This window comes from Odontesthes bonariensis, chromosome 21, assembly GCF_027942865.1.
Source record: "Odontesthes bonariensis isolate fOdoBon6 chromosome 21, fOdoBon6.hap1, whole genome shotgun sequence".
In the NCBI taxonomy this organism is placed as follows: domain Eukaryota; kingdom Metazoa; phylum Chordata; class Actinopteri; order Atheriniformes; family Atherinopsidae; genus Odontesthes; species Odontesthes bonariensis.
In genome coordinates, this window is record NC_134526.1 from 16,490,706 (window position 1) to 16,518,519 (window position 27,814).

The following is a 27,814-nucleotide window of genomic DNA, read 5'->3' on the forward strand; positions in this document are numbered from 1 at the left end:
CACACACACACACACACACACACACACACACACACACACACACACACACACACATACACATACACGCACACACTCTCACTAAGCAGTCTGATGTCTTCTACCTGCCTGCTGCCTTGGCAACACTAAGGGCCTTTAAAGGCGATCCAGGAGAACTTCAAAGTCAAACCAAGACCGCACGCAGGTGTGTGTGTAAATGTGTGTGTGTGTGAGGATAGATGATAAAATTAAACAAGCAGAACTGCTCAAGATGCCTTTTACCTGCCAGATACTGTGGGGTTTGTGAATGTGTGTGTGTGCTCTTTGATCCATCCGCTCTCCTGTTGAAAGTATAGGAGCTCTGGCCTACTCATATTAATCTTAACATATATTTAAAAAAGTATTATTAAAAAGAATAGCACCTTGTCCTGCAATGCAAAAAAAAAAGCAGTGCTGCTTCAAATTGAGTGCCAGGTCTGTGTTACTATAGCAACAACAACAGAAAGCACCACAAAGCTGTACAGAGAAGTTTCTTTCCTCTTCTTTCATCCCAGTGTGCCTCAGATCATTACAGGGCATTAGCATAGAGATGGGGAGAGATGCACCACAGAGGGGCGGGGGTGGGTCGTAAAGAGAGGAGGAGCTCATCTGGGAAACAGCTTGCCTGCTTGTGCAACGATGACCTCGAAATCACAACTTTAAGACAGAAAACCACCTGAATGTTAGAAGCAGGGAAAAGGAAAAACTCCCCGTCTAATTTTAGATGATAGTTCTCTCTCTCTCTGACAAAGCTTAGCATTTTTCCACACTGCCCTTCGTACTTCCGTCGCTTGGCATTAGTTTGTGCACAAAACTCGCTGTCATGCGTGGGGATGCCTTTTACATGAACGCAGCAATTCCACCCTCAGATTTCCTTAACTTTCCGTCTCTCCTACTTTTTTAAAACCCACTTTTTATTTTACCACCTCACATTTTACTTTAACTATAAAATTTCACCATCAAGCTGTTTATATCGTCATCAACATTTGGCGGTGCTTTCTATCTGTGTGTAATTGCCATTATTCACTTGCAAGGCATTTTTGCCTGTACACCCACGTGTATACATGAGATAGGATCCCTCATAAAGGTGCATCCAGTAAGTTATTTTCCTCGTGTGTGTGCGTGTGTGTGTGTGTGCACATGAGTAGTAGCCTTTGCCGTGTGTGTCTTTGAAGAGGCCTTATCGTTCTCAGCATTCCTCTCCCATCCCAGGAAGGATGGAGGGAAGCTCTCTGGGCCAGTGAGGGACCAGAGGTAGCTAAGCAGGAGGCTACGCAGCCTGCAACCCCACTTAGTGTTCAGGTGCGGGAGCAGGTGGAGTTATGGATCCTGAATATTGAAAAGCTTCAACGGGGCTCAATATTTTCTCCCATGGCAACGGCATTAAAAAGGGAGCTGGAGATGGGTTAAGTGTCAGTTCAACACAACAGAGCTGGACAAAAGGAAAACTACAAAGATTTCTTTTACTGGGTTTCATGGCGATAAAGTGGTTCTCTGACAACATTTTATCAGATGCTTCAGCATCAGCAGTGCCTTACAGACTTAAGCTTGTGTTTAGTGTTAATGCTAAATGAAATTTAAGTTTAACTTAAACTCATTGTAGGCTGTAATCCTTCTTCTGAATGTAGTTTTCCTTTTTAATCTGGATATTGGGAAGCTTCATGGATGCTTCCTAGTTTTTTTTGTTTTTCCACCATGCGTTCTGCAGAGTTCGTAGTAGTTGTAGCGCGAAAGGTATCGGTCTCTGTGGTTGCTTCCCTCCTCTTCTGTGGAAAATCAAACGTTGGCATCAAGTGCATGTATTAGCATGGGGATGTCGTCACCGTCTCCCCCATGCAAAAAGGAAACTCAAAGAATTTTAGAACACAAATAAGTTTAAAAAATAAATACGAGGCTTCTTGGTAAATTCGAGGCTCAGCTACTTGTTTGTATGACAGCGAGAATGTTGAATAGAACAAATCCAGGCAGTGTTTCTCTTGTCTTTTTAAATATTGAATGAAAGCTATAAAGAAGCTGAGAATTCCATTTTTTTTTTTTTCTCCTCTGTGGGAAAACTGTGTTGTAATCCTCTCGTTTAGCTATTCACCTGTATTTTGTCATTGCTTATTATGGCACAATCTCATAATTGATATGTTGGCACATGTTTCATATCATCCTGTAATGAGTCTTAAGTGTTTCTTCATGGCTACATGGTTGTCACACATAAGCAAGTTGCCATTCTCGCATCAAGCTTCCTTACTTACAAATATTTCCTGACAGAATAATCTAATACCAAAGCAGAACCAGTTAACTGATTCTCCGAAACAACTCAATCTGGATAGACTGTCTTTGGGGCTTTTCATTAGAAACCTTCCAGCTTAATTATCCACCGTATTGTGTCTGGGATATGTAAATGCAGCATGTTTACTTTAGGGACTTGTGCCTCGTTGATTTAGCATCTTATGCTGTCATCTGCATAATTCATGAAGTCAAATAGCATATAAATGCACAGAGAAGGCAAGAAAATCAATGCTCCAAAGCCTGTCAGGAGCAAAATCATGTCTTTCTCACGTCTTTGTTGCACATCATTTTGATCATTTGAAAATATACATTTAATGTACTTTTATATTTTTCTGGCAGTTTACACAAAACTCATGTGAATATTGATATTCTGCAAGTGTAAATAATTGATGGTATAAACAGTAAATCCCACTTTGCCAGCTCAAGGGTGAGGCCGTAGTTTGTGTTGCAAAGTGAAAAATATTAAAGTCCCTCTCCAGCTGTTATTGGTTTCCCAAAAACTAATCTCTTCTCCTCAGAATTGTGCATTTTTTTTGTAAAGTGTTTGCAAAAAAAAAAAAACAAGATGATCACAGGAAAAAAAAAAAAAAAGATTGGTTGTGTGTGTCTGTCCCTTTTTCCTTTTTCAGGAAATGTGGATCTATCATTATACTAACCTGGCCCCGCCCACCTCATGCCGCTGCCCTTTTCCTGTTTCTGTGATGCAACGGCCAGTTCTAACAGTTTTAACTGTTTGAACCAAAGAGCGTTTTTCCAGTATGAACAAGCTAAATTATACAATGCGAGTTAATGAAAGCATCAGAAGGCCAATGTATTGACTTTTTAATCGTCTTTAACAATATTAGAAATGTAATCGTAACAGATTATACGAGCCTTTTGCTTGGAATCGTAATGGTAATGTGGTAAAGCGACGCTAATGTTTGCTGAACCTTGTTGGAGGAGGCACCTGGCATTGTCGGGTGCTGGCATCGTCTCCAAATGAACTGAATCCTCATCTGTCGTAGTTTGACATCAAGAGTCGGGCTTGAAGGCTAAAGAAACTGATTTCCCGTTGTCACAGCCTTGAACAAACATGTCAGATCTGCCATCCTCACAACAACACAAGAGCCAAACATACAAAGTAGTTTCTTCAAGTTTTTACTCCTGTCTTCTTTACCAAGCTTGTGCTAACTTCACCTCTTAGCTTTCACCTGCTTCCGCCTCCGTTGGTTCCTCACAACACATGTGAATTGGCTGTAAAGCCTCCATTCCCACATGTTGTCAGGATTGGTTCCTCTTGTCAGAAATCCCCAGCCACAGCATTGAAGGGTGATTTTTCTCATATGTCTTCTAACACAAGACGAGCATAGAAAAAAATTTCTTTAATTTTTACGTAGGGAAACTGATTCGACTTGAATTATCCAAGTGACGAAGGAGCATACGGTGTGCCCCCATTCCACGGTTTATCCAAACGCATATTAGTATTGTCATTCAGTGCTGCACCAGCCTCAGCCTTCTCTCCCCCGTTGGGTGATTGGCTGGCTTTGAGGCAACACCTGCCGAGTATAAACGAAATCACTGGTTTCATCTCCACTGTTGATGGCAAAGCCTAATTTCCATATGTGACAATTTGGAGGGAAGATTGAAAAATCATCTGTCACGTCCACCTTTGTTTGAGCAACATGAAACGCGATTGTTTTTTTAGCCCGAATTTAAACCATATTTACTCGCTTCATCAGATGTTTTGACCAAAAAAAAAAAAAAGTGGGTGTTTTTAAGCATTTTTACTCCAAAAAATAAGTTTCAGATTCATTTTCTTTCAGGTTGATTGATCAGTTAAGTTGGTAAGTTGGATTAAATTTTTTTGCTTTAAATCTATTGGAATCATTAATGATTATGTGGTTGGAATTCGAAGGAGGCTTAAACTAAGAGTTAACAACAGATAACACTGACTTAGTTTAAAAGCTGCTGGCAGCAGTGCTGCTGTTTTTTGCAAGCTCCCAGATGACTATGTATATCATCTGATGTTTCTGTTGGTGAAGGATAATGACGATGCCTCATTCTTTTTGCATTTGTGGCCATTTTGTTTCATGCCTTAACATGAATTGGTTTTTACAAACGGGCCACATTTGTAGGCAATTTTAAAGCCATCCAGCTCAATGATGCTCTGTTTTTCTGTGCTCTCTTTTCAACTCTTTCTGTCTTTAATATTTGCCCTTGTGCGTCTCTTTTGTGTTCAGTTATTTGTGGTCTGTCTTCTATTCTGCATCTGTTTCAGTCTTTTTTTCTCTCCTTCTCTGGGGAAGCGGATGAAAACCAAGCCTGTTTTATTTTTTCTTCAGAGGGCGCTGAATATTTCAGTTTTGCATTTTCTGTCTTTTTATGTGCTCCCTCTTTTTTTCCAGCCTCCTTTGATGTGTCTGTGGATTCGTTATCATTCCGTTTGGATGAGCTCACAAACGCAGATGCGTGGGGACTCGCATGCGCTCGCGCACACAACGTATGCGCACACTCTTGGTCTCGCTTCTTTTTATACTGGAGACCAGAGGCATCCATATGCAAGAGTACATTCTAGTCTGTTTGTCAGTCTTTTCAATGTGCTGCTCCACCCACATTAGCCAATACAATTCTTAAATGCTCTGCTTACATGAAAAGGATATTTGCATAAGCAATTAGTTATGTGTGCTGCTCTATTGTGGACTCTTTCATTTAAATGTGTAAAATTTCTATCTCCCTGTATATGATGCATATGGTGCACGCTCACAAAGGCGGCATGTGGCATTGTGTGGTTGGAGCAGTCAGGAAAAAACGATGGCATCCCTGAACCCCTCCTGTCTGCCAGGCGGCTGGATGGCGGAAGCTCCTTCACCCTCTCAAGTACAAACACTGCTCTCTCCTCGCCTCCGTCTCTTCCTCCCCTTTAAACATCCATTTAAGATTGAGAGATGAGAGGACTTCCTCTTTAGAGGAAGGCACATCTTTAATTTGAGCCTCCTCTCTTTCCACTTTTTTGACCAGATGTCCATTTAAAGCCAACGGGCCGCCCTGGTGCTGGCACCCCTCTCTTTCCTTTCCCTTTCTTTTTCTCCTCCCTGCCAGGCCTCACTCAGTCATTTCATCTGTCTTCTCATCTCACCCTCGTTGCTCTGTTATTGATGGTGACACGCTGTCTGGCACCCTGGTGACCACACACATTCTCACATGGAGTTATTCTTGATGCCATGTGTTCACCTGCACTCCTCAGCTTTTAAGCATATGTTTCAGTCGTTCACACACTGTCGTGTGTTTCCTAAGGTTTTAAGTATCAGAACAAACTTTTAAAAATCATACGGTCTTGCTGTTTGCTGGTCTGGAGAATTTAAGTGTGTGTTGACACAATGCTGAGAAGGAAAGACATCGGCAATGATCTTGTAGAAGCAGTTGTTGCTGCATATCAGTCTGGGACATTTCCAAACAATTTAGAGTCCATCATCAAAGATTTTTTTACTAGGACAGTTTCCAATCTCTCCAGGAGTGAATGTCCAAGCATGTTCAGCCCCAAGGGCTACATTAGAGACTCTACAGGCCTCTGTAAGCATGTTAAATGTTAAAATGAATGACAGTATAATTAGAATAAGACTGAGTAAGTACGGCTTGTTTAAAATGTTTCCCAGAAGAAAGCCTCTTCCTTCTAAAACTAAACAGCTCGATAGTGGAGGGGCGATGATTTGGCTTGGTTTTGCAGCCTGGAAAAACTTGCAGTGGGTGAGTCAGCCATGTATAGCAAAGTGTTCAAGAGTCAAACATGATGCCATCTGTCCGACGGCGGAAGCTTTAATGAATTTGGGTCATGCAACAGCACAAAGATCTAAAGCAGAGCAGCAAGTCTACAACAGAATCATAGTGTTGCAATGACCCAAAATCCAGACCTCAAACCTGATTTTTATGCCATGGCAAACCATAAGTGAGCTGTGTATGAACAAATACATCAATGAACCGAGGCCACATTGAAAAGAAGAGTGCGCCAGAACTCCCCCACATATGAGAGAAGGATAATATTGAACAAAAAACCATCACTTCAAGTTATTGCTGCTAAATGAGGTTCTACATGCGACTAAATCTGGGGTCTACTCATTTTTTTTTTTTACATACTGCTTCTGCATTTCGGCTTAGTTTTTGCTAAATAATTTCTGATACGGTGTAATATGCCATGTGTTGTTGTTCACCTAAGGTTGTAAGTACCTCATTTCCAGACCTTTTGTTGGATCCTAATTTGTAAAACCGGAAAACTGTAAGAGGACTGGAAAATTATGTCCTGATTAGTATGTCATTTTTATGGCATTATCATATCATTATGTCCCTTAGAAATGACAAGAGGGGTTACTTCTTCGCCCCACATGAATATGGTTGAAGTTAGCTGCAGTGGATGTTTAATTTATGCTCGGAGGTATAAGCCCAGCACCTAACTCCAACATAGTCATACTGCAATCCTCAAGAAGAGTTCTCAGTCACAAAGAGAGTTTGGGACCGTGGCGCATGAAAAAAGACCCACGTACACGCACTGGCACACACCCATACACCTGCATGCAGGCTCCCTCGTTTCTGAGGCGAGACGCAGACTCGATTCATTTTGGCTCTGCCTTGGAAGATTTCTTGCTATTTCTGTGACATCCTCTCTGTTTCCTCTTCCCTTTCTTTTCTCATGTTAGTCCTACATTTCCTTTTGTGTCTGTCAGAGTCCGGGACGCCGTCATGCAACGAGTTTGATTAATAATTTCAGAGTACAACAGATGGGGGGGGTGCGTCTCTTTGTCGTTTGATGTCCAACATGAGAGAGACCAAAATTACAAAGAGACAGAAGACTTTAAAGAGGAGAGAAAGCTTGCACATTCCTTTCTCAATCCTCTGCTTTTGTTCTTAGCTTTTCTTTTTTTTTTCTCTTCTGCTTTTTGCTGTTTTTATCTTCATCTCCTTTCACTGTCACTGGTTCTCTGTCCGTCTTCTGAGTTTCTACACATTAAAAGCTGTTGCTTTTATTGTGGCAAGGGATTAATCGCAATAAACTGAAAGTTTGTGAATTGATTTGCATTATTCTGTAGGTGTATGCTTGCACCTTTCCAACGGTCTTCAACACACTTGACAGCGCAAGCAGTGTCCTCCATCGCCACCAGTTCATTGTTCTTCTAATTGATTTAAAGTCTTTCTCACTTGGCAAAAATTCCCTCCCCCTCTTGCTCGTCTATCCAGGGAGTAATTATGCGCACCTTGTCAGAGCATTCGTTTACAAGCAGCAGGAGAAAAGCGGACTGACACACGACCACACATACAAACTCTGCTGTATATGCTGCTCTAAAATGAGCAATAGAAAAAAAAAATAATCCAACGGTATCACAAAGCTTCTCATCTTGCGTTTGTGGCCTAATGAGCCTCTCTGACTTGGGCTACCACTACCACTGGTTTCAGCACTCTCTTTGGCATGGAGGACAAAACAAGAAGATCAAGTCTGGGAAAACTTCCAGTGACGCCCAATCATTTTAAAGGAAACATCACACCACGTCATGTTTATTCACCACTAGCTGTCTTTCAGTTAAAATACACCTGGCATGGTGGATTTTTCCAATGAAAGGCTTTCCTCCAGAGGTCTTGATACTGATGCTAACCTCTGTTGTATAATTCAGGGAATTGAGACATACGGCTTCACATATAATATCAACTTGTCGTGCATCTTACCCTTCACACTTCGACGGCAGGATGGCTTCTATCTGTTTTGACCTTGTCGGTATTTGTCACATGGCCTGCACTTGACTTCACCCAGCAGTGTGCTGCTTCTTTTTTTTGGATGGAGCCACTATCATACTGTGGTATTATCTCATCAGCTAAGGTTGACTATGGGTTAGTATGTTTTTTTTTTTTCCCACTAAGATTAAGATTAAATTGTTGAATGATCAGTCAATTATAAACTCCAAAATGTACTGTAGATTTGCAACGAGGCAGGTTCAGGGTTTTAACCTGAAGTTGGGGTAATTGATGAATCAAAATTGCCTATATGTCTGAATGTGAGCGTGTCAGCCCCGTGACTGACTGATCATTCCTGGTTACAGCCTCCTTATCCGCCCCAATGTCAGCTGGGATAAACTTGAGCGCTACCCCCGCCAACCCACAAAGTGATGGTGGATGGATGGATGGATGGATGGATGGATGGATGGATGCAAATTTGAAGGTGGTTTACAAAAATAACACCTTCCGACGCCTCCTTCGCTTCTACCCCTGACATTCTCTCTACCACCCATCCATCCACCTCGACACACTCCTGTCCCCCACACACTCCCTGCATGTTGAGCTTGACAGCTGCTCGGATGCTCTGTATATGATGTTGTGGCTGGGCCTGCTGGCTGGGCTCTGACAGTTCTCAGTATGAGGCTGTCCCCCCTCAGTATGCCTGTCAATCCTCTGCACTTGCAACTGTATGACCTGACATTTGGCAGGAATAGCAGCGGCATACCAGCTCGGAAGAGACACACACATCAAGTTCATAGTGAATGAAGTTGAGACAGCGGAGCTGTGTGTCACAATTACTCTCTAACTTTCTGTGCACTATACAAAAAATACAAGGGGAAAAGAAAATTAATACAAATAAAATCTGAAAATATGACATCTGGTGTGAAGAAATTGATTGACGTTGAGAAATCGTACCATAATTAAAGAGATCTTATAATGTACAGGCAAATAAAGCAATATATCCAGTTTATGCTTCTGACATATGTTTCAGCGTTCTAAAAAAAAAAACTAAGTTTACTTTTTAATTTACTGTTTGTATCTGTTTTTTCTGGTCTGCACTTGTGTTTCTATGGCTCCTTACAGTATACTCATTCCTATGTGTGTTTGCGTGTGTGTGTTTACGGTTTTAAAGGGAGATGGAGAGCCAGTTGGACCGAGCCAGGGAGAGTCAAAGGCAGCAGATCCAGCAGGCTGATATGGCACTGGAGCAGTTCAAGAAACAGGTGGAGCTCAGCTCTGAGAAGGCCTATGCTGACATGAAACTCCAGGTCTGATCGACACATACAATACGCACACTCACAAATGCATGAGAAAGGCTGCGCATTGAATGCACAATGCATTGTATGTTAGCAGGCCCAAAGCACTGTCCATTCTTACAAGTTTTGTGCTTTATCCGTATGTTCTGTACATCCAGTAAGTCGCTAATATTCATATATATATATATATATATATATATATATATTTATATCTTATTGATCCTTTACAGAGTTTGTGCATCTTGTCGAGTTCCAAAGCAGCATGTACACACTTCTGTTATAGGTCATATTCCAGCACATTTGAACTGCTCTTACACTGGAAAAATCGATAAGTAAGAGCCAAGAACATCATCACCCTCGGGTCATTTACACTTATTTAGTGAATCCAAATGAATGAAATTAAGTATAATTCCCTCATTAAGCAGGTGCATTAATTTCTACACTATTACACACTGACCTCACATCTTGCCAGTGGGCGTGACGTAGGCTGGTCAGGCTCCAGTGGAGAACGGGTCACACGCAATAAGCAGTTCGACTAATTAGTGCATCGGCAGTGCTTTACAATCAGCACTCGGCACTGCGTGGGATGCTGCTTATTGGACGAGTTTTCCAATCAATATGCGCTCTGCTTAAAACTTCTGCTGGAGTGTATAGCTAAAGGCAGTTCTTGTTAACAAGTCTAGCTGTGTGCACAGTCTGTTGACAAGGCTGCGCCGCGTGTGTTTTTTTTTTTTTTTTATGTTTTAAAGGGTTGCATGTTGAAGAGATTAGCAAGTTTTTGTCACTGATTAGCCAGGTTTTTCACCTAATCAGTATGTTGGGGGCACATGGTGAGAAAATAGGAGCTCGTGTGGGAGTCAAGTTTATGCACAGATGTTTGTGGGAGCGCAGAGCAGCAACTGTCGAGATAAATAATACTACTTGCATCTGAATCATAAGAATAAAGATGTCCTCTGCCATTCAAGTGTTAAAATATCATACTCCCAAATGTAAAAGCCTGGACCTTGTAGTAAAAAAATATGAGTTTTATCGATGAATAGATGCATAAGGATAATTTTCTCGATAGCCTTAACATGAATATTTTTAAATATTTGTACGGGGTGACTTTCTTGTTCTTTCTCTTGAATACATGTTCCCCCCTTCCCCCCCATCCTCTCTCCATCTCTTTTCTCCAGTTCTCATCCTTCCATCCTCTTGCTCACTGCTTCTTCTCCCACTGAGCCCCTGGCATCCCAATCTCCAATCTGACTTTATCCTCAGCCTACATCAAAGCCATAGGAGAGGAGAGCAGTCTCTTCTGCATCCCTGTCATCTTCTCTCCCTCTTTCCCTTCTCCTCTGCCTCTCCTCCCCAACCCGCTTATGCATCGCTGCATCACATCCTCCTACTGAGGCTTTAATGTTGCAGAAAGTACTTCAAAAGAAGTTTTTACTCTTTTCTCATCCTCCTATCATTCCTCGCATCATCCTCTCCCTCTCTGGTGTGATATCTAAATGCTTTATCTGAATCACTCCCTTCCTCTGTTTATCTGTCTTTCTCTCATTTTAGAAATCAGCATCCCACTTTTAGACTGCATTTAAAGGACAGAATCTGCCCTATTTTGGTTTGGAAAGAAACGAAGCAACACCATACACAATCAAATCTGTGCTGCGTGTATAGTTCAAAGGAGTCTGGAGCCTTCTAAATGGATTAATAAAAACACATTAAGCACTTCCTGAATCTTACAAACAGCATAGCTTAGATACGGAGGCATTTAAGTATATTAGATTTCCTCTTGTTGTTGATTACCATCACCTGAACAGAAAATAAATCAGTGGTTGCTCTGAGGAAGTTCAGATAAGTAGAGGCAACACTGTTATATCCCTCTGTCCATACAAAGTCCACAGAAACGAAAAGGCTGAATGTCTTATTTTAGTCCTTATTTGGTCAAATGTTTTCATGCGTATAACTACATATTCAATTCAAACTGTATACATTTTACTTTGATTAATTTGTTAATATATTGATTGTGTTGTCAGTTCAGAGTCAGAGTAACACCACACGAAACTGTTGAATAAAGGCTGGCACTTCATTAGATTACAATAAAATAAATGAATCACCGCAGCATGTTTTTGTTGCAGATGTTTGGTGTTTTTTTTTGCTGCTCTAGTTGCGGCATCCATTCCCAGTTAAAACAGTGACCACACTTACCCGTTCATTTTGTATGACTGGATGTCTCCAAACTTTTGACTGGTGTTGTATTTAAAATTTATTGTACTGACGTTGTGATTCTGCAGACATTTGGATTGAAGGAGCGCATTCTTTTCGCATCATCAACAGGCTCACATAATAAGTGTAATCTAGTGAACCCAGCCATTAAGTTCTGTATTTATCGTGTTGACTTATTGTCAATTGGTCAGAATCCCTTAAACATTTCGCCCTGTCCTCATTACGCCTCCAGATGGAGAAGGTCGAGGAAGACCTGAATCGCTCCAAGACCCTCAGGGAGAACCAGGCCAAAGAGTTCTCTCAGCAACTTGATGCACTCAGAATGAAATATGAGCAGCAGGTCCGTATGAGTCTGTAACTCTGTTCTCGTGTCTCCATTTTTTTAATCGTTCTTTGCTTCTGATCTCATCATATCGGCAGGGGAATAACTCCGCTCCTGTCTCCAATATTATCATCAACAATGCCTACCTTTCTTGTATTATCAGTTAACACTTGGCCTGTTGGACCTGACATCCATTTGGAGTAGTCTTGTTATTCCTTCCCATCTGTTCCACCCAATTAAAATCTCATGATAAGGGACACGCTTTGGATTAAGTTTAGATTCCGGCTCAATAAATATGTTAAACAGTGCCAATTTAAAACTAATGCAAACTGCATAGAAGATGCATGGTTCACTTATCATTCTATCTCTGCCGCTCCTCTTCAATTAAGAGTCGAGAAATAATTTTTCCCAACACACTGAAATGAATCTTGCTGATGGGGAGCCATCAAATTCAATTAAACTAGAGAAATGGATGTTATTGAAGGCTGCTGATCTCATTGTGTGAGGCAGGAATAATAGTGTGAATTTTAACATATTGATGATATGATCGGTGTATATAATACTCTAATTAGAATGTAGAATAGCTGTCACGGTGAACATAGTTATTGTGATTGATGTTTGAAACTTCAGTACCTGAAAAATAAACACGTGTCCTAATCGTGCGATCACCCTTAGCAACTAAATCCACCACGTTACAAGACGTTTATTTACTATCATATCTCAAGCCGAATGATAATGAATAGTTGTTTAATTGTTTAATTGTTTCCCTAAAATGATGTGGAAAAAAATAGAAGCTGTATCGCCCCGTGTCCTCCGTATAGTGTGGCCATGTGGCCCACCATAAGCCTGGGGAGGGTGCGGCACTCACTGCTGTAACATCTCTATATCCCATCTGTATTCACCACACCATTACTTTCCAGGCACCAAACTGGCACTCAACCTGTGTGTTAATAAGCATGCACAGACTCATTTTCAGGCCAGATGGAGTTTACGTCGCGTGTAATTCGCTGTAGATTGACGTAAATAGATGGATGTAAGGCTAGTGTTATTTCCAAGGAGTGGAGAAACCGTTTTGTTATTGATTTGCGCTGTGGCTCCACACTTGTGTTTGAAATGAAATTGGCATTCGTTTCAAAAGAAAAGACATTCTGGAAATATTCAAATGTAGTGTATTGTTTGTTTCATTTTTCCAAACATCCGTATCTTAGGACAAAAGTGAGGAATTGATTGGAAATAAATCACTTCACCCATCCCCCCCGCGCGCTGTAATCGCATATTGTCGCAAAAATCAGTCGGTGCCGGTTAAATCTTGAAACAGATTGTATTTACATCCAAAAGACATTTTCACCTACATGTAACGATCCAGTAAAAGGGAAGATTTATCATTGTTCCAGCTACAGTGTGTTGTTCTGAGCGATTATGAATTCCATCTCATATGGAAAAACGGTTAAGTCCTCAAAGATTTGCAGGAAATATTCAAATTTACCTCTACTCTCAGGAGGGGGTTGGATTGTTGACAGTTGTAGACAACAGAGAAGAGTTGGCAGCACATCAGAAAGGCTTTTGTCTTAAAGATAAAAACGCACCAAGACGATGGGTCTGTCTTTATGATCGTCTTGATATTAGAGATGGTGACATTGGCAGTTATAAGTAAATAAGAACAAAGTGGAAATGTGTATCTGCTCACTGCATCGGCATGTTATTATTCACGAGTTACTGTGAATCTACTTGATATTGCATCTGCATTTTGTACTTTGTTTTTTTCACACAAGCTTGACTGCAAATTCTTTGTGTGCACCTGGTCTCTAAGGCCCGCATGCCTGTGTTTCCACCTCGGAGAGATTGGTGTCATAAGATTGCAAAGGGCAACTTCTGGGGAACGATACATGAAGGAGCTGTTCGTCGGATGACCCTCAGGGCTGTCTGACATTATGGTTCCTGACAAAGCTTTACCTCAAGTTTGCTTTGAGTTAGAGAAGCAGTGAGATCATATAACTGGTTTGGGGTCAAGACCTTGACAGATAAATGACCTGCTCGACAACAGCTTCATCCTTGAGTTGTTTGATTGGAAGAAATCAATGATGAAGAAGTCAAGTTTATAGACATATAAGTGTATTCAAGGAGTAAAAGAAATAAGTTCTATCGATACTCGCCACTACTCCCTACTCACTAGCCTTTTGCAGCTCAAACCCTACAGTGAGGAAAAAGATGTTTGTCTTTTTTCTGTCTCCCTTCTTTCATGCACCCCATCGTCCCCTGCTGAGACCAGACAGCCATTCTTCTCTGTGCTCCTCTTTCCTCCTCCTTTGTCCCAAACATTTTAGATGCCCCCCTGGGGCTGAAAGAAGCCCATTACCTCACTGTCCTGCCTCAATGCATGCAACGCTCTCACACAACCATGTCAGCCTAGGCTGACAGGAGTCGTGCTGCGGCGTAACACCCGACCCACTCTGTTCATGGCACCAAGCTGTGCTTTAACTGACTCAGTCCTCTCTCTCGTAAGCACCACGCCGGTCCCTTTAAGAAACGCAGCACCCAGCATCCTCCACTGCACGCTTGCGCTGTGTGATGTCACAACCAGGCTCCTTGCTGGGTCTGCTCTCCATCGTCCCTTCTCCTCTTTGTATTTTCCCATTTTGTTTTCTTTTTTCTCAATATTTTTCTCACAAGGATCTATTTTGCTCATTTCTTTCATGCTGAACCCCCATAGCTCGAGACTCTAAACGGGAGTGGACAGTAAGCCAGGATGTCCTCCCCGTTTCTCTGTCACGGCATGTGCCGCTGTCCTGCTAGGGAGTTCTCGAACCAAGCGCCTGCTTATCAATCCGTCAGCTGTAACTTGCACTCGTGTAAGAGTTTATTTACCCATGTGGGGCAACAAATTCTGTCTGTATTTGTATTTCTCATGTGTTTTAAGGGGAAAAGGCATTGAGGGCTGTACAAATTTCTATGCTTGTGGAATTTTCCGTAGCATCAACATTGCCACTGGCAGCATGTGGAGAAGGTTGCCCATATTTTGCTTTGTTTGTCTTTTGTTTTGCTCTTTGCTAAAGAAAAAAAAAAAAAAAAGGCATATGTGTGAGTTTCCATTCAAGGCTGATGTATCCATGTGCCTGACCCTTCCACTCTCTTATCTAAGCCACACCGATGGAATACATTTTCACCCAGCCTTACATCCTTCCATTGCCTTTTATTTGAAGACATTTAGCAAAGCTCCTCCAAAAGCTGAAGAGTAAATTCTTTGCTGCCAAAATTAAGCATCTATTGTAGCCGCCTTCTCATTTCTGGGGACTGAATCCGGCTTCCTGTAGATAGCCCCTCATTCATCACCTGCTTTGAATAGCTTGCAACTTTGGAAGATAGCACCATGGATAGAGCAGGCATCGGGCGCAGAGGCTGTGGATCTCCGCTTCTCTGGCAGGCCAGGTAGGGTGCCGTCATGCACAATGTGCAGGGGATTAGCTTCAAAGCAGGAAGGCAAATGGGCCCCAGGCCCCTGCTGTCCTTTCAAGGCTTCGGCTGGGCCTGCCTGGTGGGATGGTGTGGGGGTTGCTTGTCCCTCCGCCGTGGGGGACTGGGAACGGAACAGAGCATGGGAAAGTCTTGAAGGCTTGGGTTTGTGAGCTTCACCAGCAAGGCTCACCACTCAGCAGGTGACTCCGCTTACAGCCAGTGTAGAATACAGGCTTGGTTCAGCTGACTGGATGATTAAGTCCTGAAAAATTAGGTCTTTTCATCCCATTCGAAGACATTTTTTTCCAACTGTATCGAGTGTAGGGGGTTGACACTCTAGTCCAACTCAAGTCTTTGATATTCTAGCATCTTAACCAAGCCTTCTTGTTATGTGATCTGCGCAGATTCTTACTATAGTCAGTCTGTAGACTTGGCTCTAATCTCCCGTGATTCCAGTCTGCCAAAGCATTATCGTTTAAATTAAAAAAAAAACAGAATCCGATTTATATTAAGGACTATTATTACAAGCTCAAGGATCGTTTAGCGTCTTCTCGGTTCTTCTCAAAGTTGATGTCCTCGCCTCCATCTCAAGCTTTTTTCCTTCACATTCGGGTGTATAATAATCATCATATTCTTTGCCTAAGCCGATTTTCACATGCTGTCAGGCGCATAGCATGGGGCATCGGGTAGTTACTGCAGCCAGATGGCTAACCCCTACCAGCTTTCTTGCATAGCACAAACTAACTGCTCTTTTATATGCCGATCCGAGAGTAGGGCGTGGGGGACAGATTTAAGGACGTTGAGGGCCGGTCTTTACACTTAGCAGGAGAAGAGGGAGAGTGGGGGAACAAGCCAGAAGTAAACACACCACATCACGTCGTCCTCTGACGATGTGAGGAAGCGAAGGAACTTTCCACGCTTTTTTTTTTTGTTGTTGTTGTTGTTTTTTCTCTCCTACCAATCATGCTAAACGGGTCGAGCGCATGGGGGTTCTGGTTTTAGGAAAGGGGTGGAAGAAATGGGACGAGGAAAGAATGGCTGGATATGTGGATGGACAGGTTGTCATGACGACAGGGTTGCTCCGAGTATGTGTTGGCTGATGAAGTCTCTCTTTGCCTGCTTGTCCAATCAGATGGCTGAGCAGCGCACGCAGCACGAGCAGGAGAGGACGCGGCTACTGCAGCAGCACAGCGCCGAAAAGGACAGCCTGGTCCAGGAGCACCAGCGGGAGGTGAGCAGCCTGGAGAGGCAGGCCAGGGCCGCCCTTCAACAGCACCAGCAGCACACCCACGACTGGAGGAAGCGCGATGCCCAGGTAGGGGGTCTTCACTGATCCAGGTTCGCATACACACATGCACGCGCTGACCCGCCGCACTCCTGTGGACAACCATTTTGTATTTTGTCCATTGACGTTGTCCTGGGGTTTCAAAAGCACAGCGGGTTGAGACACTTTTTTTTACTTGGAGCAAGACAGATATTGACATCGGGTGTGAGTAATTTCAATTGAGATGGATTTGTTTTTAGTGTGACAACACAAAAGATTTTTTTTAGATGTCGCCGTTTGAATAAAAAATACTTTTTTAACAAAAAAAAAAAAACGATGCACGCAAAAAACAAAAAAATCCCAGTTCCAACTTTTCACGTTATTCTGACGTCTTTGAAATAATTCTTTAACACAGGAAGACTTGGTGATAAAAGACCTAAAAAAAAAAAAAAAAAGACACTGTCGCTAGGCACCCGAAGTGGAAGATTTTAGCTCTTTCAACTGGCAAGCTTTTATTCCAGTTGAAATTGTGTTTTATTTTCTGCTGCACAGTTTAGTACACTCACTTAAGCGTCCCATACTTCCACTTAAGTGTATCTTCCGTGGCATTGTTCTCTCACCAAAGGAAGCTATCTCTCTGCTGGCTTTTCTCGCCCACAATGAGCACATTTTGGGTCTGTGTTAATCGATATCCCAAGACACCGTGAGACTATTCTGTCAGCATTTAGCCAAAGCAGCAGGTCTTCAACTTAAACCTCTGCGTTCCGTCTTCGCCGCTCTCCACCCAAGGCAATATTGGAGCTCTGTGGGAAACCATTTGACACACCAGCACCCCCACACCCCCCTCAACTGGGGATGTGTTTAAGTCTTCAGTCTTCCTGTTAAAATGAAAATCGCCAGCATGCAGAATTTTTGTTTATTGACCGTTTGCTGGGGACGGGGTCCAGGCATCGGACATTCATCTGTGATGTCTTTCTGGACAAATTGCCCTCACACCTAGTGAGAAGGACAGATGCTCCAGACCGGAGAGAATGGCAAAAAAATATATACTTGGCGTATGATATTTTGTGTTCATATCGTCAAGAAGCAAAGTGAGATGGTGAGAGTGTTAATAAGAGGAGGATGAGATCAGTTACACATTCCACTATTAAGAACAATTCTCAAATGTAAAAGCCTCTTTTATAGTAAAAAGAGACTCATCCATTTGTCACATTGTAAAAATATGTTTAGCTTCACATCATTTTTGTGTTACATTTCCTGTTTAGTGTTCCCTGATCTCACACTTTTTTTTTTTTTTTTTGGGGAGTGTCTTTCCAAGCAAACGGGGCACCAGTTGGTGTGTGTGATTTCTGCAGGTGTCGTCACCACGGGACATTTTAGCTAACAGCACGCTTCCTTGCTCATTTTAAAACTGGCAAGTTTGACAAATTTCAGAATCTGTGGAGGTGACAGAAAACAACCTCCGCCAGCCTTGGTTTCATATTCTCAGTTCCTGTTTGCTCGCGCAGCATTTTGAATGGTGATCCGATGCCTGCCTGACATCAGACGTTAAAGCGACGGAAATCAGCGTTTTCACTCCGGCCTCGAAAAGATGGAGGATGAAGGTGGACTGTTACTTGAAACCAGCGAGAATGCGAGCTCATTTTATTTGGGTTGCTAAGTTGATTGTGACACACCAGCGGCCGATTGTGTTTTATAGCCCCTGAGAATGTTTGACGGCGTCACGTTGCTATGCATGCAGCCTTTTAGATAAAGCTGCCGCAAAAGTTGTCAAAATAAAAAAAGATTTCCAAAAAGAAAACATTTCAGTTCAGAGCGCTGTTTTTGATCCTAACTCTCATGCGTCCGAGAGTCCAGTCAAACAAAACTCTGCCGCCACATGGGTCAGATGGACAATGATGTTATCAAGTGGCGTGTCAGTGGCAGACAAGCCAGCGACATCGCCTGCTGTGACAACTGAGCCCAGGCCTGATTTTTATTTTTTTGCTGTTTTCCTCCTCCTGACTTTTTCTCAATCTTCTTTAAAGCGGTGGAAGGACAGTTGCAGCTAGAAAGTTGGCGAGGAAAGAGAACAGCTAATTTCAGTCACACACTCCCAAGATGAGTAATACCCACTCATCCCCTTGATGTGGTGAGACACTAACAAATAGCATTCCTGGCTCCTGGCTTGTGTTTGAGAAGGAGAGCCAATGAGTCGTAGCTGTGGCTGGAGGGAAGAGGGGAAAAAGAAAAAAGAAAAAGAAAAAAAACTCACACAGGGGACACATTGTCCTCATCCCACCAAAGTGTGTCATTTAAAGAAACTCTGGCTTCAACCATGGCTTCCCTGCACTCCAACACTAGTCTAAAGGTTATAGCACCCATCTGTTGTCTACTTGGGGCTTATACATCATTTAGTGCCCATCAGCATTCATATGTTAATAAATCTTTCTCTTTCATTAGTTGTTTGTAACTTGAATGAGAATTAGAATTAAGCGTTTAGGTTGTTGGCCTTCCACCAATTCAGGGGATTAACTCTCAATTCTGAAGAAAGAGCGGGGACCTGAATCTCGCTACATCTCTTAGAATAATCAGCTTTTTTTTTTCTTTTTCTTTTTCTTTTTTTTTACCAAAACGTCCCCCAGAGGACGAAGAAGTTTTGTAGACCATGCACAACTATTCAATTTACATATTTTTTAACATTCCTGGAAACCTTTTTTCAGAGCTTACATACATATACACACATGTGTATATGATAAATGTATGTGCACTGGTGTGTGTGTGTGGGTTATTCGTCGTGTAAAACTCAATTTTGTGGAGTATGACTTCAAAACTAGGGCGAGCATAATAGATGCATTTAAACCTTGTTTTTCCAAACCTCCAAATTGTTTATGCTATGCAAAACCCATCATTCAACCCCCCCCACACACCCCATACCATAACCCCCCCCCCCAGCTCCTCCTCAAGCCTCATTTTATGGGAATTATTTTCCTGAGTAATTATTTCTTTTCTAAAGCAAAAGTACACACCATCTTCTTCAAACGGCATGGGAGAGCGAGAGCCTCATGAGGTCTTTCTGCCGAGCCGTGGTGGGCTACATAACGATGATGTCAATTTTTAAAAGCTTCTCAGTCCAAAGTACGTGATTAAAATGAGTCAAACGAAAAGGGGCGAAGACGGACTGGGCTGAAGCTGAAATAAAGAGAACAACCTGGACCGGGACTGCCTTGTACATTGTCTGTTGTCATGTGCCTAGTGAATGAGTAGCCCACAGAACTCGTGTTGCTGATCAGGTTGCTTGAAAGGGAAAATATTAGTGTTTCCCTCTAAAATGTTACTGTGTGACGTGCTCTGAGATTACTTTTGCAATCAGTAAATGAATACACACTAAATCAATTTAATTTACAGTGGAAATGAGCAGATTTCCATGCTCATCACCACTGAAGTCATCAGTGAACACTGATCCTCTGTGATGTTACAACATACCCCCCCCCCAACTCCCTCAAACTACGAAATTATTTAGCATGTGCATACATCACATCTTGGATATCAGCCAGATGCATATTTATCTGGCTGACATTTTCTTTGCTTAGATGAGTCAAATGTCATGCATTAATACATATGCATCCTGTAACACTAATACATTATTTATCTGTCTAGGGATAAGCTGTCAGATCAATGTTTATAGTTTTAGCCTATTACAATACCGACACAATGTAAATGGACTTTAGGTGTGAGATACGTTCACAGTGTACTTTTAAGAGTGACCCCTGGGACACATTCGCTTACAGATATTTCAGACAAAAACTTAACTCGTACGGATAAAGTGAAAAACATTGTGTGTTTTCTAATTGCTTTTTGTCGAGGTCGGCAATTCACATTGTTTCAGTGTACAATGCGGAATGATGCAGTGCAGCTAAGTGAGGAGCTCTTGCGGAGTCCATGCCTCTACATCTCCTACTTCACAGGTCCGAGCTGAGCAGCCCCAAAAGACCAGCAGCATATTTAAGATTGTAGGGTTCTTGGCTCATAGCTGTCAGTATTTACTGGAGGATTTTACTCTTAATTACGACAGTTGTTATTGTCCGCTCAATGTTTTTGTCAAACGGCTTCCAGCTTCACAGTAAAACTATGCCCCACATGCACAAACCGGTATTTTCCTTTGGAAGGTACAGATTCGGTGTCGTATCATGCGATAGCAAAAATAATTGCACGAGTGCATGAAAAAATGTCACAATTTAAAAAAAAAAAAAAAAAAAAAAAATTGTTTTGAAGTAGACGCTGAAAACAAATATTAAATGGTGATCTTTGAGACCTGTAGAGTTATTCAAATAAGTTTATTTATTGTGCAGTTACTCGCAGTCTTTTAGAATATCTGATCTAAACAGCATGGTGTGGCCCATCTTTTTCTAGAGTTTTTTGACTTTCTCCTTTGACTACTTTTACTCATCTTAGCCAAATCAGTTTGACCCGAACTTTTTATCCATCAGTCTTGTATTATTACTACTAGCCGCTTCCTTACAAATCTCCATTTTTAAAGTGGCTCTGATCGCCACCTCCTAAAGAAAACACACCCTTAAAGTTTCTGCTGTATCATTACTGATGCCCATGTTGTAGAAGAATTTATTCCAACTCATTTCAAGGCTCTTTTGGAATAGGAATCAACATCAGTTAAACAGAGAATTATACATTAAAGACTCTTGAGGGCCGCTTGCCCTTTATGGCACAAGCTGAGCAGGGAAACTGTTGATGTTGAGAGACAATGAAGCGGAACACAGAGGATTGCATGCGTTTTTTTTTTTTACCACACTTTCTCTCTGAATATGCTAAATGACGTACGCGTGTGACGTCTAGACCACATGTGGCTGTTTTTCTGTGTATGCACGTGTGCACACGAGGGAATGATTCTGCGTGTGTGTCAGTATAACTCAGAGCCACAGCATCTGCCTGTTTTTGTGACACTCTTTTGAAGTCTTTTGATTCTCCCTCGTGCCCCCTAAAAAAAGACTTCAGACACTTGCTGTCTTGTTGCTTTTAACATGGTGTTGTCCTGGTATGCCCAGGCTTTTGGCGCGGGGGGAGGGGACATCAGCCAAAGCACAAAATTGCAAACCAAAGTAAGAAAATAACCAAAGAAGGTAATGAGGATTTTGCAATAACTGGGGGAATAAGTGCAATGCAGGTAAGGAAATGTGAAACACTGCACTGTATCTTAGAGCCACCAATGCCTCAGTAGGATACATTTTGCTTCTTTGTTTTTAATTAGAAGAAAATGATCATGTTAGTACAACCACTTACAGTGTCAGAGTACAGCTAACTGCAGCAGCAACATGTTGAACACCCGTGTTTTCTTTTTTTTCGGGAGGGGTTAAAATGTGCCGCAAGAAATGATCCCCTTCCTCATTTCCCTCTCAAACAGCCGTCATCATCTCAGCTATGTCATGCAGTTTTGACAGAACCACGGGCTTATCTTCTCCTCTGACATCTCCCAAACTCGGGAGCTGCAGCCTCGCTGCATGTGTCAGACCAGTCTATTTCTGGGCTTTGGGAGGCCGTGGGGTTGTACTTATTAACATTCCTACTATGTAATGTTGACTCTCACTGGCAGCACTATTAGAGGGCTCCTCAGAGCAAAGTCCAGGCTGAGCAGTTCAGAAAGAGAGAGGTGAAGAGCGGGGTCAGGCCATGAACGAGGCCCCCACCAACAACCACCCTGAGCACAACAGAAACGTGTCAGTGTTTTTGTGAAAGCGCACCACATGTGCACACAGAGATAAACCGTAGAGGCAGTCCTCCACACTCAGATTCTGTATCTAATTATCTGCCTATCAGCCGACCTCTCTCCCTCAAATTGCTATTCTTTCAGTTAACACGACAAATACATTCAGGCTTGACACACACTTGAGAAAATCTGTGCTTTAGAATAAATTTTTTCTCCAAAGTGCTAATAATCATCCACCCTAAATCCACTGTATTTTTTCCAGGCGATTTCAGATTTGGAGGCCCAGGTGTCAAGTCTACGTGAGGAACTCCAGCAGGCCCATGTCCAGCATAAACAGCACCTGACTGAGATGGCATCGCTCCAGGAGGAGGAGAGGCAAAGAGCACTTCTGGACAAGGAGGCCTCCCTGGTCCGGCTCCGCTCCGACATGGAACGAATCCGCTGCGACCTCCAGCAAGCTCACCAGCAGGAGAAGGATGCTGCGCATGAGAAGGTGAATGTATGGGGTGTGGAAAAAGACTAGATCTAGTCAGCTTTGAATAGGACGCTTTTGGCATGCTAAATCAGTCTCCGTTGCCTGTGTGAACGAAGCAGTCAAGGGAATCCCCATTAGCAATTGCAGAGACCCGGGACATCAACAGCTTTTACAGTGGTGCTGCTGACACGTGTACCTATACACATCCAGGAAGATTTCTGCTTCCGTTTTACACCTCCAGTGTAAATTTACTCTTTTTGTTTAGATTTATCATATGTGTTCATATTTCCTCATGTCTCGTCCATTTGCCCTGCATTTGCCTTGTCATAACAATTTTACCAATGGAAGATTTAGCACTGCAGTGCCTTGCTAAAGTATTCAGCACTACCACTTTGAAGGTCCAAATCTTATCTGTGAGATGAATAGTTAAAAAACCGAAAATTGAGCGTGCATAAGTATTCATACCTCTCCCTTACCTCTCCTCTTAGGGTATGTCGGTTAATAAATATTGCTACAGATTCTCAGTGGGATTGAGGTTGGGGCTTTGACGAGGCCGTTCCAACATATTTAAACGCTCCTCCTGAACCACCTGAGTATCGTTTAGGGAGGTGAACCTTAAGAATTTGCCTGTATTTAGCACCATCCATCATTCTGTCAATTCAGACCGCTCTCCCAGGCTTGCCAATAACGAATATCCCAACAGCATGATGCTGCCACACTTGACTGTGCGGACGGTGTTCTCAGGAGGATGAAAGGTGTTGGGTTAGCATGACAGTGTTTTTCTTCATGGCTAAAAACATACATTTTGTTTTGTTTTTTCTGATTGGATCGGAGTACTTTTTTCTCAAAAGTTTGGTCTTCCAGGTTGTGCAATGAAGGAGTTTAAAAAAAATATTAATAATAATTCATATAGCTCAAACGCCTTGTCCTTGAACTGCTTGGAGAACTCTTTGCTCATCATTGTGGCCTTTGTTTCAGACTCCTGGGTCTTTCACAACAGGTGTATATTTACTGAGATCATGTGACACTTAGATTGCACACAGATGGACTTAATTAAACTAATCATGTAGCTTCTGAAAGTGACTGGCAGCACCACATCCTGAATTTGGACTTCAAAGCAAAGCGGGTGGGCACATTATCGCACAGTATCTTTATTTCAATTTTGCCAATTTGCCCTACTTTCTGTTTGTCTAATACATGAGATCCCAGAAGTGCGTTCATTTTTAATTCTAGCCTCTAAGGTACCCAAATAAAAAAATATATATATATATATATGTTAAGTAGTCATTTTTGTGCATAGAGGTTTTTACATGTGGTAAGCTGAAGGGTTTTGCATTCAGACTTGGAAGATGTGTTTAACAAACTGTGTCCCAGAAATACGTGTGAAGTAAAGTCATTTTTCTTACACACCAACCAAAGGAGTCGCCCCCTCCTGGCTGACAGACAGAATGCAGGGATAAAGACACTTGGGCATGGGCCTCATTTCTCAGACTAAAAATGCAACCCTCTTCTTTTTTTAAATTTTTTTATACAGTTTATGGTTGAGAAAGATTGTTTGTCTCATATACAGACAACAACGTGCATAAACAGACTTTCTAGAATTTTTTGCAGAGAGCATAAAGTTGAGTTACACACTGCTCTGGCGCTGAAAAACACTCGGCTTCAGTCTTATTGCAGTAGTTTGTCATGAACATCAGAGAAACCCTCGCAAAAAAAACTAAGGGGCTTTTTGCAGCTTCTCAGTAGAGCCATTATCCAGTTTTGTGTTTTGCTAACTTGGCAAACCAGGGAATAATTCAATTACATCTAAAGAGGTTTATAATTTTTCCATTTTCCTCTTCTTTCTTGCTTTCCTGCTTTCTTTCCGTGTCCCGGGCACTCCTCTCACCATCTTAGAAACTGGACCCACCGTTGTGAAATCACCCATAATCTCGTGCTGGTCTAGCAGGAAGCTGACCTAAGGTGGTGTTGATCAGAACCTAATCCCCTCGCCAGGGCCCATCAAAGAGAGCATTTTTCATTAGACGCCATCCCACGCCAGCTGCACAGCATTAGCCCCGGAATGCAGGGACCTCCAAAGCTACCCAGGCAGCCATTTTGGCTCCATATGGCACACAGAACTAGCGGTACTGAAGCGAGGGAGAGCCGAGAAAAAAGGGTTTACTTATTACAGGGTAATCCTGGTTTTTACTATCGGTGCCATTTCCCCCCTCTGGGTATGTGAAATCTGTTTTGTCGCAAACGGTTGCTTTATCTTTTAGGCTAACTTTAACTCCTTTTTCTCTCTTGCATCTTCTCTGTACGCAAGAAAAATGTCCCCACAGTTGCCGGGCAATCTTGAGTGGACTCGAAGCGGTTGAGGCCGGATGTTGAACGCACACTGATAACGATATCTGCTATGTGCTGCTTTCACTTTTTCTGGGAGATATTAATGATTTCACCGCTCACCAAAGGTTGAATGTCTTACTTTTACCCCCCTTTTTTTTTTTTTTTTTTACTTTTTAATTTGTCCCCAAGTTTGACTTTGGATGAGGAGGGAAGAAAAACTTCATCTTTGTGTTTTTTTTTTCCCACGCATGCAGTCAGCCAGACCTTAGATCCATATTGACTCGTTCACCCTGTTTTCCGAGTTGAAAAATTCTCCTTCTTCAGATGCCGACAGAAATGCTGTCCTCTGCAGTCCGCTGTGCTCTTGGAAGCAGAGGCCGTCCTGCTTTTCCCTCTTTTTTTTTTTTTTTTTTTTTTTTAAATGTCTTTTAGATTCTGGTGAAAAAGGCCAGAAAAATCCATTAAATCCATGAATGGATTCTCATCAAAGACGCACACGTTCAAGGGGAGAGACAGAGAAAGAAAGAAGGGGGTGGTTGGATGTTTTGGTGGGTGTTTTGGAGTAACAGTCAAAGCTTTTGGAATAAAATAATGAGAAGCAGAAAATCAGAGGAAATGAGATCAGACTGTGAGATAGTCCCAAACATTTGATCTACTCCAAAAAGCAAGAAGAGAAGAAAAAGTGATGGATGCAGGCTGAGGAAAAGGTGTGTGGGGGGTGCGTTAGTCTGAATACTATTGAAGTTTATCTTTGTTAGTGTGTGTGCGCGTGTTCATGGGTGAGAATGAGCACACACAAACTCAGACCTCTCAATCTCCATTCTGCAATGAGGGGGCTGTGAGGCTGCCTCTGTGCCTGATAAAGAAGCTTCATCTCTGGGCTGCAGTGAGCAAGAAACCTGCCTCTCACCCACACCACCTCTTTATCTAACTTTCCTTTTTCTGCTCCACACCTCCACCCTCCCATCTGCTTCTATGGCCTTCCCCGTATCCTCACCTCTGCTTTAAAGTTGTGGCAAAGCTCAGAGCATCAATCATTCTCTAAAGAGTTGGCTTTAACCAGAAGCCTTGGCTAGGCAGTTTGGAAGCACTGTTTCTTATCACACCTAAAAATGAAAAATATATCTAGATATAGATAAATGGATATATAAAGCAGCTTCCTTCATATATATATATATCTATATATATTGTATGAAGGAAGCCACTTTTTATGCACGCTTCCTAATGCGTTTCTTAAAACCGGTTATATTTGCAAATAATGACCTAACTGAACTCAAAGTTATGTTAGTGGGAGAAACTCACACAAAAGTGTCATACTTGCTAAAGACGTGAGATAATGCAAGACAAAAGATCAAGAGGCTTTCAGGTCTGATAGGAAATGAATAATGTCTGGGATTCTTATTTACTTTTCGTCTAGAGAGCATTGCTCTTTGAATTGCTCGAAGAGATTAGTTGTACAATTTTTTTTTTTTTTTTGTAAGATATGTTTGTCTGGAGCTGCGTGTTTGTGTCTGACTTTGTGTGCCGGCGAAACAGTGAGAGCACATACTTTTATGCTCTTGATAAGTGTTGCACAAATACGGCAGAGCCTGTCTTGTGCACTTTTGGGTTAGGGTTAGGGTAAGCAATTTGTAAAAATGTGCAAAATTCCCACAGTGACAGGTTACTGTAGTGGTGAAGCTCACATTTTCTGATGACTCCTCGGGCAAGTAGTGAAAAAGAAATATGGGGTGCGCATACATATTTGTATTGCTTTCGTGTGCATGCCCACTTTTACTTTAGATCAAAGGAACGGGGCATTTCATCAAAAAATAACATAGTGTGACAACATTTCCAGGAGGCAATATGTCAGCCAATGAGAATGTAGCTTTTTTTTTTGCTTCCAGTAGCCAATCCCTGTTCCCTGTTCCCTCTGGTTATGTCCCATGTAACTTAATAAAAAGCCACAACAGAGTTCACTCTTCTTCTGGCACAAGCACACACCGGCTGACTCTTAAGAAGTAGAGATGCGAAGTCCTTAAACATGCAACTAGTCCCTTCTTTTCTACCACAGGTAGAATATAAGAGACTTTCTGCAGACGTTGTATCAGATGAGGTCCTGGAGCTGGAACTAGAGCTTTGTTTTGTGTGTGTCTACCAATTATGGCAAGATGCTTCAATTCTATGATGTAACTGGTCAAATATATATTTGAATAAGATAATCTCTGTCTTCTGTTCATTATATTCCACATCTAAAACATCTTCCTTTGCATATTAGCTCAGCAGACATGGATTGAAGATCTAACATTTTGTCATGAAACGTCTAAAGTCCCTCAAAAAGAGGGTAAATGGGGTTTTCAATTGTAAAACAGCTGAAGGAAGAGGAGGATTCCAACAGCCATTTCGTTCCTCAGCTCTGGTATAAACATCATTTATGTTGTTTGGCCCAAGAAAACAGTCTGTATAGTACTTATGTTTGCTGTGCTATGCACAAAACTAACCAGGCAGTCCTTTTATGTGGCCTGAGGCGCATCTGTGTCTACATGATTTTCCATGTGTGGACACATGCATCCTTGACCTTCCTCAAATGTGGTTTGACGGATTGGATCATAATCTGCCCTCAATGTGTTGCATTCTTATCCATATTTAAAAGCTGTGCTCTTGTCCACCATCGGACCACCCAGGATGGTTTTACTGCACAATACGCAGCCAGCTGATTTTCAAATCTCGATCTTAAATAGGGTGCCCGACCCATGTCGATTTCTGCTTTGCTCATTAGATTTAAAACGTTTGCGTG

The 27,814-nt window shown here is 42.1% G+C and overlaps 1 protein-coding gene across 3 annotated transcripts in view; it reads left to right on the plus strand.

Moving 5' to 3' along the window:
• cep112 (centrosomal protein 112) overlaps window positions 1-27,814 on the plus strand; it is a 106,905-nt gene that overhangs the window by 31,847 nt on the left and 47,244 nt on the right. For 2 of the 3 annotated variants that reach the window (XR_012767908.1, XM_075453384.1), the window contains exons 18-21: window positions 9,164-9,299; window positions 11,728-11,835; window positions 16,403-16,585; window positions 22,498-22,728. Coding sequence is in view for 2 of the 3 variants with exons in the window: in XM_075453384.1 (XP_075309499.1) it covers window positions 9,164-9,299; window positions 11,728-11,835; window positions 16,403-16,585; window positions 22,498-22,728 (658 nt within the window). In the remaining variant the exon portion in view is untranslated. The remainder of the gene's footprint in view (window positions 1-9,163; window positions 9,300-11,727; window positions 11,836-16,402; window positions 16,586-22,497; window positions 22,729-27,814) is intronic. The other variant, XM_075453385.1, reaches the window with a different exon arrangement.